This window comes from Eupeodes corollae, chromosome 2 (genome assembly GCF_945859685.1).
Source record: "Eupeodes corollae chromosome 2, idEupCoro1.1, whole genome shotgun sequence".
In the NCBI taxonomy this organism is placed as follows: domain Eukaryota; kingdom Metazoa; phylum Arthropoda; class Insecta; order Diptera; family Syrphidae; genus Eupeodes; species Eupeodes corollae.
Window position 1 is genome coordinate 96829891 of NC_079148.1, and position 17524 is coordinate 96847414.

Below are 17524 nucleotides of genomic sequence, written 5' to 3' on the forward strand. Positions count from 1 at the left end.
TAGCAGAAATAAGAATTAAAGTGCTTCTTTAAGCTGACGACATCGTTATGTTCGCTGAATCTCCACAGAGTCTTAAACTTTTGATCAATAAACTCATTACTTATTGTAAAACCTGGAGGCTTGCAATAAATTTAGAAAAATCAAAAATTATGACGACGAAAAATGGTTTCTAGATCAAAAATCAAATCAAATGGGGTGGCGCAACAGTCCGTTGTGAACTAGGGCCTAGTGACTTACAACTCTCAACCATTCCTGTGTGCGAGTACTGTTGTCAGGAATGGAAGGGACCTACAATTTAAGGCCGAATCCGAACGGCTAATTTGAGAAAGCACTTTTTCATGACAAGAATTACTCTTAAAGGATTTGTCAATTCCTCGCAAGAGGCAGTACCCGCGAAATTTATTTTTTTTTTAATTAAGGTGGTGGTGGATGGTTTCTAGATGGTGAATCAATTAATAGTCACACAATACAAATATCTTGGTGTTATACTGCAATCAAACATGAAGTTTTCTCTCCACATTGAAAGAAAACTGATTTCCGCTAAAAAGCTTATAAATTCCTCCTGGTTTGTAATAAACAGGAAGGTGGAATAAGTTATCGAATGGAAAACTCTGTCTGATAAATGTGGATTCAACTAAAACTTGTAATACTAAGACCGGGCTGAATTGAAGCAAAATCCGTATAAGTTACTCGAGATTCGAATAACATCCAATCGATTTTTTGCAGAGCTAGATGTGATATGCTTAATTTAAATGGTTCAACATACATAAATAAAAAATCAAACCTATTCACAATAAGCAATATGAGAGCAAAAGAAGACACTTTTCACCTTTTAGCAATATGCCCTATCTACAGAGACTAAGATGCAATTACTTCGGTGAATGGTTCTAATTGGGTAGCCCTCATCAGTTATCTAAAAGATGCAAGATGCACTCAAATATAGACACTACATAAATATTGAAGTTACATAGTAGTTACATCATCTTCTTGCGACAGGTACTTTTCTTCACGATTTTAATTACAAAATTCTGAATTAGAAGTTTTAATTTTCATTTAAGTTACTTAAAAAATTATTGTTTTATATTACATACATACAAAATGTTAAACGAATCAATCGGGTAGACCGCAATGCCACGCCCATAACCTTTTATTTATTTACTAAATTTTGTAAACTTTATTATTAAAAAAAATAAATAAAAATCTAATCTAATCATATATTTGTACAATTATAAAGCTTGACTATAAATAAGATAATATATCTTAAAGTCTAAGCAGACCATATGAATAAATAAATACAAAATATTACCTATCGGATTTAACACATGCACATATGTAGGTGTGATAATTTATTTATGTATTAATGAATTTTGTAATCCTTTTTTATGTTAAATATTTATTTTACGTAGATATTTTTAAAGCTCTTATATTATTTAAATAAAAAACACTTTAAGGCTTTGCAATACATTACAATTATAGATAATATAGCCCCAAAACTACAGACGGAGTTTTTTTCACTTGGACAAAAAAGTAATTAGTAATATTATCGTTTTTAATAATAATTTCTGTGTCTTATCACAATTTTTGTTTTACTAACTTTAATAACCTGAGTATCCTCAATTATTATCCAAAACTTTTTAAAGTCGTCTCGGCATTGATTCTATTAACTAACGGCACGTTTGCTGGGGTATGGAATGTCATTCCCTTTGAACCGCTTCCCACAATTGGTTTCCATTAGTGAAATATTGACCCCCTAACTAACGGTTGAGCTCACTTCACAAGTTCTCAATAGGATTGTGATCAGGTGATTGGCTTGGCCTCTATGTCTGTATTTTGTTAAGATGTTATTCCAACGGAATATAGGACCTACACCGTACCAGGAAAAACAGCCCCATGTCATTATATTCCCTCCCGCGTGTTTAATAGTTTTCGGTATATAGCGGAGGTGGTAGTCACTTCCTTTGGTCGTCTTTAATTGAGCCGATAAAAACAAATTTACTTTTATTTCAGCACTCCACAAGATATTTCGCCATTTTTGTACGCCCTCTGGTTCGTTCCAATTAGCATGGTTTAAGGCAAATAATTTTCTGGACCTTATATTGCTAGACCTAAGGAATGGAACTTTCCCGGCGATTCTTCCTGGGATCTTCGAGTTCTGAAGTCTTCTTTAAATCAGTGGTGGTCAGTGGTAGCTGATGTTTTTTTCGGCTGGCCTCTATTTTTGCGTATTCCTCTGGGCTTGAGAGCATTTGTTATTAAATTTTGAGATCTGCCTAGGACCTCCGCAATAAATTTGTAGGTCTTGACCTCATCTCTAATTCGAAGAACTAATTTCTTTTCCTCTGGTGAGCAGTAGACTTTACTACCCGTATTCAAACAGTAAAAAATGAAAAACTATTGTTTCAAGCACAATTATTATAAACAACACACTTCAAGAGTTTATACCATAAAATAAAGAATATTATAAGAAGCTTGAATTTTATTTGGAGCACACCTATTTTTGTGACCAACTTCTGAACTACAAACAGAATCTTATTCCGACAAAACTTATCTCCTTAGCATTTCACTATTCAAATGCAAAAAGTTTAGCATCCTCATAGAGGAAATAACTGTTCTCTCTTTAAAAAAAATTCATTCAAAACAACAGCATCAAGTCAAGAGTGGATATCAAACATTTTCTCACACCTATTTTTTTCACCAGCTGTGTATATATACTGTTCTGCTAGAGAATCAATCAATAACAAAACACGCAAAAATAGTTATTCTCCTCTAGAAAATAAAAAAGGAATGAAATCTATGAGCTGAGCAATTTTTTATAGAAAAAGGACCCCACAGGCATTATTTATAACATTCTACCAAACACACATTTATACGTGAAGGCATTTTTATTGCTTATTTTATTCAAATCTATTGGTGAGCATTCTTCTAAAAAGGTTTTAAAAATTTTTGTTGACTTTTATAATTTTGAATTTAATAGGACAAAGTTGTTTGTGATAAATTGTCATCATCATAAATCAGGAGCTTATTAAGATTTTGAACCAATGATCAAATATTGAACAACGGCTGTGCAACAGGTCCTTCGAATTTTATTCCAAACTTATTTCATTTCAAGAAGTGTAAAATTGATTACGCACAACCCATTAAGCTTTTTCATCGACATCATTTCATAGATATGTTATATATCCATCAAAACTTTGTGTTAACAAACTTTAAATTTCATTAAATTTCATTCTTTTAGAGAATTGCATTACTTTAACCAGATTACAGTTCAGAAACAATTGTGCATGAATTTTGCTTAATGAAGAGAATAAAATAAAAAATGTAATCCATGGTGGTGCTAAAATAGCAAGAACGCATATCACAAATATGGAAATGCGCCCCTTATTTCAAAAAGTAATGTTTCCTCACTAAAAATTGCACCTACCTTTGAGGTAATCACCCCAAGAGTTTTCATTTTGTCTAGTAGTACTTATTGTAATAAAATGACAAAATAAATAATACAAAATTACGTTTATATTTAAAACATACTGACATTTAACTTTTCTCAGAAATGGCACAAAGCTTAGCCAACAATCCGGTAAGTTGCAACAAAGAATTCAATCCATCGACGATTTTCATGTGTGTTATTCCAATCTCACGTATAAATTCAAGTTTTAATTTCTCATCAAAGGTCATTCTTTTGCAAACACGAAATATATTTCCAATGACATCTTCAGCAGCGTAACCTAACCTCCAGAGCTTTGCAAGGATTTTGTATGCTTTATGGATGTCATTTTGCACACAATGTTCCAGCATGTCCTGGATCAGCATTGGATGCGGTTCATCACAAACCTTGAAAACATTTGCGCCCGTTATGGTGCCAAAGCCATTAGCTGTTGATTGCAAGTTGTTCAAAGCTTGTCGCATGTCACCCTGTGCAGTAAAAACAATAGCTTCTAAGCCTTCTTCCTCGTACGTGAGGTTTTCCTTTTGGCAAACTTCAATAAGCTTTGCCAGAATCTGAGCATCAGATAGTTTGCTAAAGCGCAACATCGCACAGCGAGATTGAATTGGCTCGATAATTTTTTCGCTGGTATTGCATGCTAAGGCAAAACGAGTTGTGTTACTGTAAATTTCCATGGTGCGCCTCAGAGCTTGTTGGGCTCCCTCAGTCATGCTGTCTGCTTCGTCGAGTATAATGATTTTGTGTCTGCCTTTGGGTAAGGTAACTTTCTGTTGGGCGAACATCTTAATTTTGTTGCGAACCACGTCGATACCCCTTTCATTTGATGCGTTCAATTCGAGGACTGCTTCTTTATAACTGTCACCCAGCAAAATTCTTGCAAGGCATTGAATTGTCGTCGTCTTGCCCACTCCCGGAGGACCCTATCATTTTAAAATAATATTTATAAAGCGTTACAAAATAATTATAGACAAACTTACGGCGATGATTATGTTTGGCGCATTTCCTTGAGTAGAAAACACGGAAAGTCGGCTGACTGTATCCTCATTGCCAACAATTTCGTCGAATTTTGAAGGTCGATATTTTTCAATCCTGTGTGAGATTCAAATTAAGCAAAAAGATTTATAATAATTTAACCACAACTATGTACCATGGTAGATGTTTTCGTTTTATTTCTTCTGCTGTTGAAGAAGTTTCCATTTGTGCCGGCATTTTTTAAATGAAAAATTAGAGTTTAAAACCAAATAGCAATCAAAATAATTTTAAAATGTTTGAAGTTTGAACTGTCAAAACGAAACAAGCGGGTAAAGAGTGATGCCAAGAAAGTTAATTTTTATTAGAATTAAGGCTATGTTCAAACAATTGTAAATATCTTTATAATGAATGTTTTAAACGCTGCATCTCTTCATGCGATAATTATAATTCGGAAACGCTGTTTAGTTAAGTAGTTGTAACAGTTGTTCTTTGTTGAGTTTCTTCAATTTGTATTTTGAAAACTGGTTGTTTTCTTCAATTTAATTGTTGAGTTTCTTCAATTTACATTTTGAAAAAAATTGCATTGAATTTGGTCCCAAAGCTTGATTTACGAACTGATTTCGTAAACATAAATACATGGATACACCCTTGTAGTCTTCTTAGAAACGTCATAATCAACATTCAGTATGATTTTCAGTGATTTCATTTTTTAATACAATATTTGAAGAAAGGTTTTAAGTCATTTAAATTTTCAAAGTAAAAGGAAATAAAAATAATCAAATTAGTTTCAAGAAATATTTTATAGAATTAATAATAAGGTGGCTTTGGATTACCTCAGCCTCAGTATTCTAAAAAGAAAAGGTTTAAATTATTGAGTTAAGGAAACAATCATTAACAAAAGGTTTCTTTTTTAGATCGAATCCGACTTTCTTTAAAGTTGTTTTTTTTTTTAAATAACTGTACACGTCCTGTTTTTTTCTGTGGATATTACAACAAAAAAATAGAGGGACATGTAGGGGGACTATAAGATTTGGGATAAGTGCGTGGTTTTTGCATTTGAATACTAGATGATATATAACCAGTTTTTGTGGTCGTTGGTTCTATTCTTATTCTGTAGCAAAGTATTCATCTTAAATGGAGTATATTCATAGAATTTAGGCTATTTATAGATAAATTTAAACCTAAGTATGGTCTAACTATAAACATAGAAAATGCTGTGTTTAAGTAGTTATTATCACAACCAAATGTCATGTTTGATCTGTGTTTGTAAATTAACAACTGAAAAAGTAAATCATAACAAATAAATGTGCTGTAAACTTGCTGTCTAGAAAAATGTCGATTGATAATGTAATAAAAGAATTTATATACATCTGAGAGGAGTTTGAGTTATGTCATTATCTGCAAAATATGGCACCAAGGAAAGAAAAATATAAAAACACGGTTTAATCCAATTATATTAAGCAACAAGGATTTCTACAAAAGATATCGTTTGGATATAGAAAAAGGCACATGTTCATTATAAATTTACTTAAAATTGAATAACAACGAAGCAAAAGAGGATAACAATTTTTTGGCAATCTCCAGGTTTTAACAGAATCTATTATAGCCAGAGGCCCTCATATCGAACCAATATCCTTTTTTTTTTATTATTATCGTAACATCATTTCTCTAATCGTCGACAATGTTGATGTGCCGGCAAATCGCTTCTCTGACTGCCACCAGTTTTCCTGCCGCCCGTGTTTTATATTTTCTTTGCTGTTGATCTAAAATGTTATAGATCGTTGTTAGTTGCTTTTTTTCATTTGTTATAAAATAGTTTTGTTTTACTTACTTTTTTCGATAATCAATTTGAGAAATGACAGCACAAAATAACAAGTTTGGAAATAACAGTATTTTTTTGTTATCATTTGAAGTATAGTTGTAGTAGAAAACAACCTTAACCTGGGGTTTTACTAAACACAGCTAGGAAATCGACTATGAATAAGAGCTGTTTTTATTTAACCAATAGTCCTTAAACTACAGATCAAGAAATCACGGCTTAAGTAATTCTCTATGGATACGCCCCAATCTAATTAAGAATTTTAACAATATCCTCATAAAACGTAATTCTGGTAGCACTGAAACACAAAAAAGGGAAAAATTTCAAAATGAACAGGAACAAAGACTAGCGGAAATACAATTATCTGCTTCGACAGTATAGCCATATTACAAGCTATCGCCAATCCAAACAAAGACGATTACCTAAAAACTGAAATCCGGAATCATCTTATTTAAATTCCAATTATCAAACTTATGTAGGTTCCCGTGCATATTGGTATACGCGGCAACGAAGAAGCAGACCGTGTTGTCAAATCAACTAATAATGCACCCATATGCAACTTTAACATCTTTACTAAACATGACCTAACTAACTCCATACGAAACTTATTGAAAACCAAACAGTTAAAAGATTGGAACTAATACCATAACCACTGTAGAAAAATCAATGTTGACAGATCTCAACCCCGATATCCCAGCGCTCCAAAAACAAAGATAACAAATTTTGTTCGGCTAAGGCTTGAAAACACTTCATTCACACACGAACATCTTCTCAACAAACAAACCCCTGCTGTATGCTCCATCTAGAAAATGTATTAAAAAATTGTACAGAAACAAAAACACAATTATACTCTTTCTCCAAAGACTCAAATAGTCGTATAAATGAAGTCATCCAAACTCCAAATTCAAAAAATATCCAAACAGTAAATGAACTCATACATATTTGTAATCTTAAATACAAAAATTGATTTTCTTTTAAACTTCAGAGCTAATAGTCCTCACAGCAAGGCTCTATATGAAATTGTAATTACCAGGTTACTTTTAATTATTTGTTACTAAATAATATTAATAGTATTATAGTAATATTATCGAAGCGGGATAGTTCACCTTTCGCCAGTCTACCTCTGCCAGTTAACCTCCGATTTATCTCAGCCAGTCTACCTATGCCAGTTTACCTCCGCCGGTTTATCTCAGCCAGTCTACCTTCGCCGGTTTACCTCTGCCAGTTTACCTCTGGAGAGTTTTTTACGGATGTGGTAGCTAGTGGTTACGGCGACTAAGCTATTGCAGTTTTTTTCGATTTAACTCACATATATTAATAATTTTTCCGACGCCGGTTTGAGGCTACGGGAGACGTAAAAAAAACTATATGATATAACTTAATTATATTTTGTATACAAAAACGGCAATTGAATTTAAAGCTCTAAATGCGGAAAAGATGAATTTAAGTTTGACAGTTCAAACTATGTTCAGAACAACAAAATGAGAAAAGCTCCTAAGAACACACTCTAAAATTTTTGACGGTTTATCGAAATGTTGACAGAGCTTTTATACATCATCTGCTTAACTCAACTAACGAAATGACATACTCTTTGGCATCAACAAGTAAAAGTTTATTTAAGTTTTGAGGAATAGCAAAAGAGAAATTCTGAAATATAAAATGTGAATTTTATTTAAGTTGTAGTTTAGTAAGTTTAGTCAAGAAACGCGATTCGCTTAAGATTGTTGTGCATTGCTTAGCTTTCACATTCCAAAATAAATTAAATTGCCTTTACTTAGTTCTGGTTCTAGTTGTTTGTTTATAAGATGAGTTTGCCCGAAGTATACATCGTTGCTGCCGCCCGCACTCCAATAGGTACGTAGATTAATTTGCATACATCTTTCTGTATTGTGTTTCGTAACATTGTTGATTTTTGCGTTCTATTTAATTTATATTTATTGAATAATGAGATAAATAAATGACTGATTTATAGAATTAGAATTCCAACGTCAAACCCATCCCATTTGATAAACAAATTAATGAATTCTACAAATGTTATAAAAAAAAAACTTTCTCTAAATTAAGGTTCTTTCAATGGCACGCTTTCCAAGCTGAAAGCATCAGATTTGGGTAGCATTGTGATCGGAGAAGTTCTCAAAAGGTCCAACACCGAAGCTACCGATGTTAATGAAGTTATATTCGGACAGGTAATAGATGGGTATAGAATATAGATTGTATATCTTGTAACTTATGCTCATTATTTTGAATTATATTACACTACAATGAGTAGACCCTTACTGCTGGACAAGGTCAAAATCCAGCCAGGCAGGCATCACTCAAGGCTGGTCTTCCTCTCGATGTGGCTGCCTATGGCATAAACATGCTCTGTGGTTCAGGCTTGAAGTGAGATAACTAAGTTCAACATTATACAAGCGCTTAGACTACTATCCATTTTACAGGTCTGTTGTTCTGGGCTATCAATCGATACGGTCAGGTGATTCTTCTATTGTCGTATGTGGTGGACAAGAAAGTATGTCGAAGGCCCCCCATGTCATGCATATGCGCGACGGCATTAAAATGGGACCTGGAACATTTCTCGATACTATGTTGAATGATGGCCTAACCGATGCAATGTTCAACATTCACATGGGTGTAACGGCAGAAAACCTAGCCACTCAGTATGGCATTAGCCGAGCCGAACAAGATGAAAATGCAGTTCGTTCCCAGAACACAGCACAGGCTGCACAAGAAAATGGTTATTTTGATAAGGAAATTGCACCTGTGGAAATTATTGATCGCAAAGGCACCATTGTATTTGATAAAGATGAATACATTAAGAAGGACGTAAAACTTGAGTCTATTGCAAAATTGAAACCATTTTTTGTCGAAGTAAGTATATTTATCTTAAGTAAGTATATACAACATATTTTTTTAAACTACATTATGTACTTAGTTTTGTTTCAAATTTCTTTAATATTCCTAAATGGGTTCAGTCCGATTACAATTTTGCAAATCTTACAAGCGAGAAGAGAACAATATGGGTACCTACTTCCGCATTCGAATTCATTAAATTTTTAAAGGTTAGAAGTAAAATATTTCGGGTCACTGTAGCAAGCGCAAATTTGTCAACCTTAAATCTAAATAAATGTTTAGTTAGATTGTGATCACAAAAAAGATAGCTTCTAAAATTAGAATATATAAGGAAATATTGATATAGAAACCGATTAAGATTAGTTTATAATAGTTTTTTGGTAGAAATTTAATCACAAGAGGTTTGATAAAAAGTTATTTTGGAAAGCAACACCCTATTGATAGGCATACATGATGTGAATAAAAGATAAGGACTTGACCACTTAATTGATATTTAATTTTAATGATAATTATAATCACCTGTTCTCTATTAAAGTCCACATGCTTCTTTAGGGTGACCATACCACTTCATTCAGTTAAGCTAAAAATAAAATTGATTCCAACAAAAGATTAGTTCGAATTTGTTTCCAAGGGTGAAAATTAGTATAAATAGAAGGGTTTTTATGTGGCTTTCCAATAAGAGCTTTGATTTTGAACAGGCTTTGAAGTTGCTATCTTTTGTCATTTCACAATTAAAAACTACCCTATTACTAAAAATGAAATGATACGTGCTTCAACAACAAATTAAAATTCATGGTAATACGCGCCACACAAGTAGTGAAGCAAACACAACTTTGCAAGAAAAGTTTCATGACCGTGTTATTTTTGGAAGAGATGATATTTAACTTTATCATTTATTAAAATTCAATAACATATGTAATTTATTTTTATAAAGTTTTGTGCAATGAAGAAATATGGTACAGTGATGCCTTGTGCGCTTTAACTTGAACTGATCTATTGACTATACAAAATCTTTTCTATCCGCATGATTCTTTTCTTAAATATGTTAAGCTTACGAGGTACTTTAAAACAAAAACATAGTGCAAAGTAAAAGGGTGTGTTTCTAATGATCATTTGTTTATAATCCTTTTTCAAGGTTTTCGATTTAGTGGTTACAGGGTGTGTTACAAGTTAAGATGCGAAAGTTATTTTACACTCTGGACCACCACAAGGTGTATATGCCTATGTTCCACTGTGAGTTTAATACCTTAAATATAAAATTCGTGAAGTTATTAAATTTTAATAAATATTCAAAACATCATTTAGCTGACATCGACTTTCGTTGGCATACCTTCTCTTTGCAATTAAATATACATATGTAATTAAAAAAATATTCCGTTTCTCAAATATGAAAATGAAAACTCTTATTGAAACACCTTTTGCATGGACATCAATCTCACTTGCGCATATAAATTTAAACAAAATTTAAGCAAATTTTTAAAAACATCTGTTCTTGCTTTAAACTTCAATTGTACTTAGAACTCGACCAAAAACTATTCAAATGGCCACAATGTGTTTTTTGGCATGCATGCATAGGTTTGTAGTAGAATTAATGACAAAGCTATAAAAATGGGTAGAAGCAATGTTGCTTGTGGGAAACTTAATAATCTTAAAGAACAGACAGATATGTGCTTTAGATAAATTAAACTTAATATTGCGCTTTAACAAACTGAGGTATATTTATAGTCATATTTTAAACACGAGTCTATTTGAACTGGAGTCTGATTGTAACATATAGGTTAGACCAGCCATACTCAACCTTTTTTTTTAATGGGCTACAATGATAATTTTGAAAATATTTGAATGTGATTTTTGTAAATGAAAACACATTTTAAGAACTTAATTTAGATCTTGTTTGTTGCACGATGCAAACCTAATGACATTATCTACATAGGTGGGAGTCCATTAGTTTGTTACGGTAATTTTTTTTGTATATTTCATTCTCAAAAACGAAGATTCACAAACAAATGTAGATCCAAATAATGTCAGCAGAATCTGTGAACTTCTTTTGACGATTGATTTTTCGGGAACGATGCTCGAAAATTCTAAGTATAAAACTTTTTCCCTTTTTTCCTTAAACAGAGCTTTAAGATTTGAAATCGAACTCATAAAAAAACTTTGCTTGATATTGATTTAAAACAGAATACAACAGTGAAATAGTCGTTGTTTTCAGATGCCATTTGTTTTCTACGAGCGTTCAGCAATTCTTTTATTTGTCTGATATCATGAAACCTTTTTTCAAATTCTTTTGACAGTGCTGTTAAGTAATTCAATATTGTTGAGCAGTTTTCTTCAGATATGTCGATGAGGTCCTTTGTAGCCATTACTATTGTTGGACAATTTTGTAGCTGATTACTTCTTATTTCTTTATGAAAAATATTTTACTTGCCATCTGCGAAATTATGTTATTTTGTCCTTGTAAATTTCGACAGTGATGGTTGGACAGCCATCTGTACATATACCCACGATTTTTTTAATATCAATATTTTGCTCCAGAAACTTTGAAATTGTATCAAGATAATCTATTCCCCGGATTTGACTTTTAATCGGAAGGAATTTGAAAAATTCTTCTAAACCAAAATTCAATTTTATGCAATATCTAACAAACCTCGAGCATTGAGATATTGCTGAAATATTAGTGCTGGACCCGAAAGCCAAGCTAAGAAACATACAGTTCCTTAAGTTTTCTACTAAATTGTAACGAATATATTTGGAAATGCCTTCAATACGTCTCACACATGTAGCTCTTTTATTTCGAATAATATTTGTTTTTGTTGCCAAATTTATCAAACAGGTTATCGGCAGCACTTACGAAACATTCTTTGACAATTTCTGGATCGGTGAACGGTTTGATGTGATTACCAAGAGTATAGCAAATTTCGTAAGATTCCTTACTTACCACAGAGTCTTGAGATAAAACCAAGGACATCACATTTTGTTGCTGTTGTAATGACATCTTTAATTGTGTTCCAGGAGAATAAGTTTCGTTGATTGAAATGATGACCAATATTACACTTTTTTAAAATAACTTTTTCATGGCATATTTAACAGTCGCGTTGTTTTGTTTGGCACAGCAAAATATTCTGTTTCCCATTAATCTTGAAATGATCTAAAGAAGAAATTCCTGCAATTATTCTTTATTTACACAAATTCAAATTAAAAATTCACTGCAACCACACTAATTAAAATTCAAAATGTAAGTACCTAATCATCAAAACGAGATATGTCTGCAAAGTTGTTTCCTTGCCTTATTATGCCTGCACTGCTGTGTTTATGAATTTTCCATTCAAAATTTGAATAAAATGATTCCATTTTGTTTTTCATTTAGTTGTGCAAACTATTCCTGGCGTTGAAAGGAGTAAAGTGACACAATGTCCACTTCTGTACGTTCTAGTGTTGGTTCCGTTTTGAAAACTCAAAAGGATATATTTTCTCACGTTTTTCTGCAGTCACTCGATATTTTAAGAATTTATTAAACCGTTGAGTATAGCTGGGTTAGACAAACACAGCTGCTAAAGAATTTGCCAGCTCTGTTTAGTTAGAAACAGGTTTAATTGCGTTAGCTGGAGCGCTAAAATCTTAAAAACCGTTTAAATTATTTTGTTCGCTGTTAGTTGAAAATTTTTATGAAGTCGCGCTGGTGCTTTAAAGACTTGGAAGCACGCAGATATTAGTAAACACTTCATTGAATTTCCATCTATAATACTTAGAAGGTCAATCATAAACTTGACAGTTTTTTTTTCTAGAATCGATACCTTTCATACAAATCGTCTTCATCTATTTCAAAGGGGTCCGAACGGGTTAAGTATAACTTCGTTTTCTGTTAGTTGGTAGCATTCCAACATCCAGCAAAATATCAAAATATTGATATAATGGGCAGATTAAAGCAACATAAACGACTTCATTTGCAGTCAACTTCATTTTTGAACGTAAATTTGGACCAATTTAAATTCAGAACTTTACTTCACAAACCTCTACTTTAAATTCATAGCACAAAAGGTACCAAACAAATTATTTTCTACAAAACACTCCCAAGCAAGTATTTTGTATTGTAAAGAAATATTATCTACTTATTTCTTTTCCAAATGGACAAAGAACCCTTTTTCAGAAAGCATTAAATCAAGCTGTGTAGAAAATAATTAAATCATAGAGTAATAAAGTTCAGCTTTTAGTTGAATGAAAAAAACATGATCAACTGTCGTTTTCTTAAAAGTAGACTTGGCTTAATAGTTAAGGCCCAACTATAATAGGATAGGCATAAGCAAACATAAGCTTATGTCAAAAACCCAACGAAAATTCACTTAAGTTTGCGAAATTACTACATAGCCATACTGCAATTTTGCTTACGTACCTACATGTCAGATTTTACTTATGCGGCGAGCGACTGGGATCGCACTTGCTTAAGTGTGCTTAAGTTAACGAAACTGAGAAAAATTAAACGAAACGGAGCTAGACTCCATTATGTTCACTCGCATTGAGATTCTTTGTATTTGACGTTTATTTATGCGCGCATATGCTAGCTTATGCCTATTATAGTTGGGCCTTTAGGGTGAATTTTCTTGACTAACTTTCCTTGATTGGAAGGCAATTTTTTGGCAGCTGGCCAATCAGATGCTAGAAACTTGCTTTACTTTCAAGTCCCTTATGTCGCCTGAACCTGCCCAATGTTAAGTCTTTTGACATTTTAATTTTTGGTTGAAAATTTTCGAATAAAATGTCTCGTAAATTAATTTTCTCAATCAGTTTGTTTATTTTTGACGTAAACATAAGTTCCGTCGTGTTTATTTTTGGACTCCAGATTATATGTAGTTTTAAAATTAAAATTTTCTATGAATAACGTAAACTGAAGTTTAATTTAGCAAAGCCAAAATCAGAACTTATCAAGGAACTATGAATATGACCCACTCTATGTATATGTAGTTATTTGTTAATTAATTAATTGTATCTAAAACATTCAATATTTTGTAACCCTTGAAGAATGGAACTGTAACACCAGCAAATGCATCTGGAGTCAATGATTCAGCTGCTGCTGTTCTTCTTATGTCCGATGTGGAAATCAAGAAACGTGCCCTAAAACCCCTTGCGAAAATTGTTGCTTGGTCACAGACTGGTTGTGATCCTACAGTGATGGGCATTGGACCCGTGAAAGCAGTTCAATCAGTTGTATGTAAACATATTTTGTTAAAACTTTTATGCTATATTTAAAAAAAAACAACAAATGTTACTTTTAAGTTGGCTAAAGCTGGATGGACCAAGGAGGAAGTTGATCTGTACGAATTGAATGAAGCATTCTCCGCTCAAGCCTTAGCCGTTCTCAAGTGCCTCGAAATTGACCCCAGTAAAGTAAATATAAACGGTGGAGCCATAGCATTGGGTCATCCAATTGCTGCCTCAGGTACTCGAATTCTTGTCACCCTACTGTATGCCCTAGAACGAACTGGAGGAAAGAAGGGTATCGCCAGTTTGTGTATTGGAGGAGGCATGGGCATTGCCATGGCTGTCGAACGTATTTAAATATTGTTACACATAAAACATCTTTCTATTAACATAACAATAAAATATATTTATTCAAAATTAGCTACAAAATTGTGTTTTCTTTTTCCTTTTTTATTCTAATGAACTAAGATGCATTATTTATTTTTTACTTAAATTACTAAAGCGATAGTGTTAAGTGTAGAAATGCGCATATTTGTGCTCTTTGCTTGTGTTTCTGTTTTGTTTATTCTACGACCGGTGGCGATGGATAAAAGCCAAATTCATTGCTCATCATAAATTTGTAGTCAATTGGCTTCGTAGCTGCATGTTCCAACGTTGGAACACACATCTTCGAGTGCTTGGTTATTATATGCGTCCATAGTGTTGGCATTCCGTCGTGATAGAAATACGAATTCCAATAACGCGAGGCAGTTATGTTTTTGAAATTGTTTGACGAATCCGTGACCGACTCGGAGAGCATTTCTTCAGATATAGCAACGCTATCCATGCCAGCCAGGGCTTCAGGTGCGTATACATCTTGAATAAGGTTGTCTCCGACGTACAACGAATTAATCTTACTCACATCAATGTCAATACTTTGTGCAAAAAACTTCTGCAACTGTTTCCAGTTTCCCATGGAATACACTTTATTCAAATGCAACTCCCCGTCTAAGGCTATCGGGTCAGTTTCTTGGAAGCCTTCTATTTGGTGAAACTCTCTCGAACCATGGAAAAAACCGGGTTTTCTGGCAAAACATATCACAACATCAAATAAATCTCTCCAATTGTCGCCGAGCGCATACGAGGCTGTGAAATTAGCAAAATCTATATGCGAACCAGTTAAAAGAAACAGTTTTTTGTTCGAAGCTTTTAGTTCTCGGAGCCAGTCGATCACAACTGGGCTTGTTTTAAGTAGAAACCGATCTGGATCGCTTTTCAGTTTTTCAAAATAACCGCTCTTTCCGTTGCTAAAATTCTCCCTCGTGTAAATATGTATTAGGCCTTCTAGAATATCAGCCCACACATTATAAGAAGCCTTCTCGTTTATGTGGTCTGACTTTTTACAGGCGTCTACCTCATCAATAGCATTTGCGAAAACCAAACTAACGCTAATATCAAAATAGTCTAGTAAAGAGCGCAATTTTTCCGCCAACGGACCATTCCATGCGCATAAGGGTTCATTTATAAACTGTGTTGTCACAGACCACTTCCTTTCCTCACCATAAACAGCCACAATTTCTGAATCAGTCATAGCCCTCGTTCCGTGATTAGCTCTGAGGATACATCCATTATTGTCCAACTTCAGAAGATTTCCACGTTCTGCGTCGAGAAATAGACCCTTTTGCAGAAAATCTATATCATCCGGTTTGTCTAGGAGTCGCGACAGGTTTTTTGAATATCCCTTGTGCTCAACTAGGAATTGACAGAGAAGTTCATATTCCAGGGGAACCATTTCGTCCAGATTGTATCTCAATATAGTTCCATCCAGGTCAAATCCGATGACATCGTAGTCGTTGAAAGAAAATGATTTCGAATGAGGACGCATAATGGTGCTTGCCGAATATCTGGACAAATGCCTATAATTTGAATTGGAAATGCAATTCGTCAAGCTCAAGTGATAGTTCGTAAGTGGTTGAGGGTTGCTACCGAAGGAATCAACAAGACAACGAGCACTGGTAAACTTACGCTGAATGTTGTTTATCGAGCAGCTAAACAGTTCGTTACGTAATGATAACCAAGGAAAATAAGATGACGACAGTAGGAGAGGGAGTTTGTTTACATTCATGGTTTTATAGGAATTACACTAATTTAATTGTAAAAGAACTGGCAATGTTAGTTACACTTCATTATCTAATTAATAAAGATTAAATTAGTTTTACTTGTCAATTGTCGGAGCAAGGGAATTATCGGTATAAAGTTCTACGTCATAATCATAAATTCGAAATATTGAGGAAACATATGCTTGAAATACATTTTGGAGTAGCCTTGATGTTCAGTGGTGCGTTTGTTTTCTAATCCTATTTGGTGGGCTTTTGGCAATGCTGATTACTGGGTACGTTCCAAAATTGAAATTGTTGAAAGTTCAGCGCTTAATTTAGTAATTTGCTGCATTCAAAACTTCTTGCAAACGCAAAATTTAAAGATAGTAAATAAGTTCCAAGGAGGTTGTGAAGCAAACATCATTATTAATAAATTAATAATAATAAAGTGGAATAACGAAGGGTTAGGCAAAGTCAAAAAATTGTTATTTATAAAACAAAATGTCTGCAATTTTACGTTTGCTTTACTACACCGTAGAAGAAAGCAGATTAGCGAGAAAATAAACAATATCAGACTTATTTAATAACTCCTATTATCTACGGCGTAAACTGATTTTTATTTTTAAACAAATACACGAGTGTTAGAAGCGTAATAAGCTAAAACTGGTTCATAGGAGTATCAGAACCGATACACAGCCGTTTTAGTATCAAAATCATTATGATATTTAAAAAAGAGTGAGAAAGAAAGTGTAAAGAGAGAAAGAAAGAGAAATCTTTTCATAATTTTTATAAATTATGGATGGTTTTATTGAATTTGTGAATAATTTAAATAGTTTAAAAAGTGCAAAAATCGTTTTAATCAAATGGCAATGAGGAATGAAGATTTTCGATTGAAATATAAATTAGACAATAGACTTTGTAATTGTAAAAGTAAAAAGAAATGATTTTAAATTATGAATCAAATTTCTTAGCGAAAAAGATTGTGATTAGGTGTGATGAAATTATTAAGTTTTCAAACCATTTCCAATTATTTGACAATCAAGCTTCAACTGTAACTAAGACAGTAAGAAAAACGTAGGTTTAATTCAATAAATGTGCTAGTTAAGGAGGAATTCAACATGATATTAATATATAGAGATAAACTCATAGCACATTGAAACTAACATG

At 33.1% G+C, this 17524-nt stretch overlaps 3 protein-coding genes across 4 annotated transcripts; 1 reads left to right on the forward strand and 2 right to left on the reverse strand.

Annotated features, from left to right (window-relative positions):
- Window positions 1-3488: 3488 nt before the first annotated feature.
- LOC129945882 (replication factor C subunit 2) lies at window positions 3489-4725 on the reverse strand. Its single transcript, XM_056055834.1, has 3 exons — window positions 4590-4725; window positions 4420-4531; window positions 3489-4362 (listed from the first exon to the last, which is right to left on the reverse strand). Exons 1-3 carry the CDS (start codon window positions 4649-4651, stop codon window positions 3532-3534), a joined length of 1005 nt encoding a protein of 334 aa, XP_055911809.1. The 5' UTR covers window positions 4652-4725; the 3' UTR covers window positions 3489-3531.
- Window positions 4726-7899: 3174 nt separating this feature from the next.
- On the forward strand, window positions 7900-14699 carry LOC129944366 (acetyl-CoA acetyltransferase, cytosolic). Its single transcript, XM_056053745.1, has 6 exons — window positions 7900-8087; window positions 8298-8419; window positions 8503-8615; window positions 8672-9101; window positions 14100-14285; window positions 14355-14699. Exons 1-6 carry the CDS (start codon window positions 8039-8041, stop codon window positions 14634-14636), a joined length of 1182 nt encoding a protein of 393 aa, XP_055909720.1. The 5' UTR covers window positions 7900-8038; the 3' UTR covers window positions 14637-14699.
- Window positions 14659-16578, reverse strand: LOC129944365 (5'-nucleotidase domain-containing protein 1). 2 transcript variants are annotated; one of them, XM_056053743.1, is made up of 2 exons: window positions 16284-16578; window positions 14659-16174 (listed from the first exon to the last, which is right to left on the reverse strand). In XM_056053743.1, the coding sequence occupies exon 2, from the start codon at window positions 16141-16143 to the stop codon at window positions 14842-14844; it is 1302 nt and encodes a 433-aa protein (XP_055909718.1). In that variant the 5' UTR covers window positions 16144-16174; window positions 16284-16578; the 3' UTR covers window positions 14659-14841. The 2 variants fall into 2 exon arrangements, with proteins under 2 accessions (XP_055909718.1, XP_055909719.1); XM_056053744.1 differs by having other exon boundaries at window positions 16245-16374.
- Between the last annotated feature and the right edge of the window lie 946 nt (window positions 16579-17524).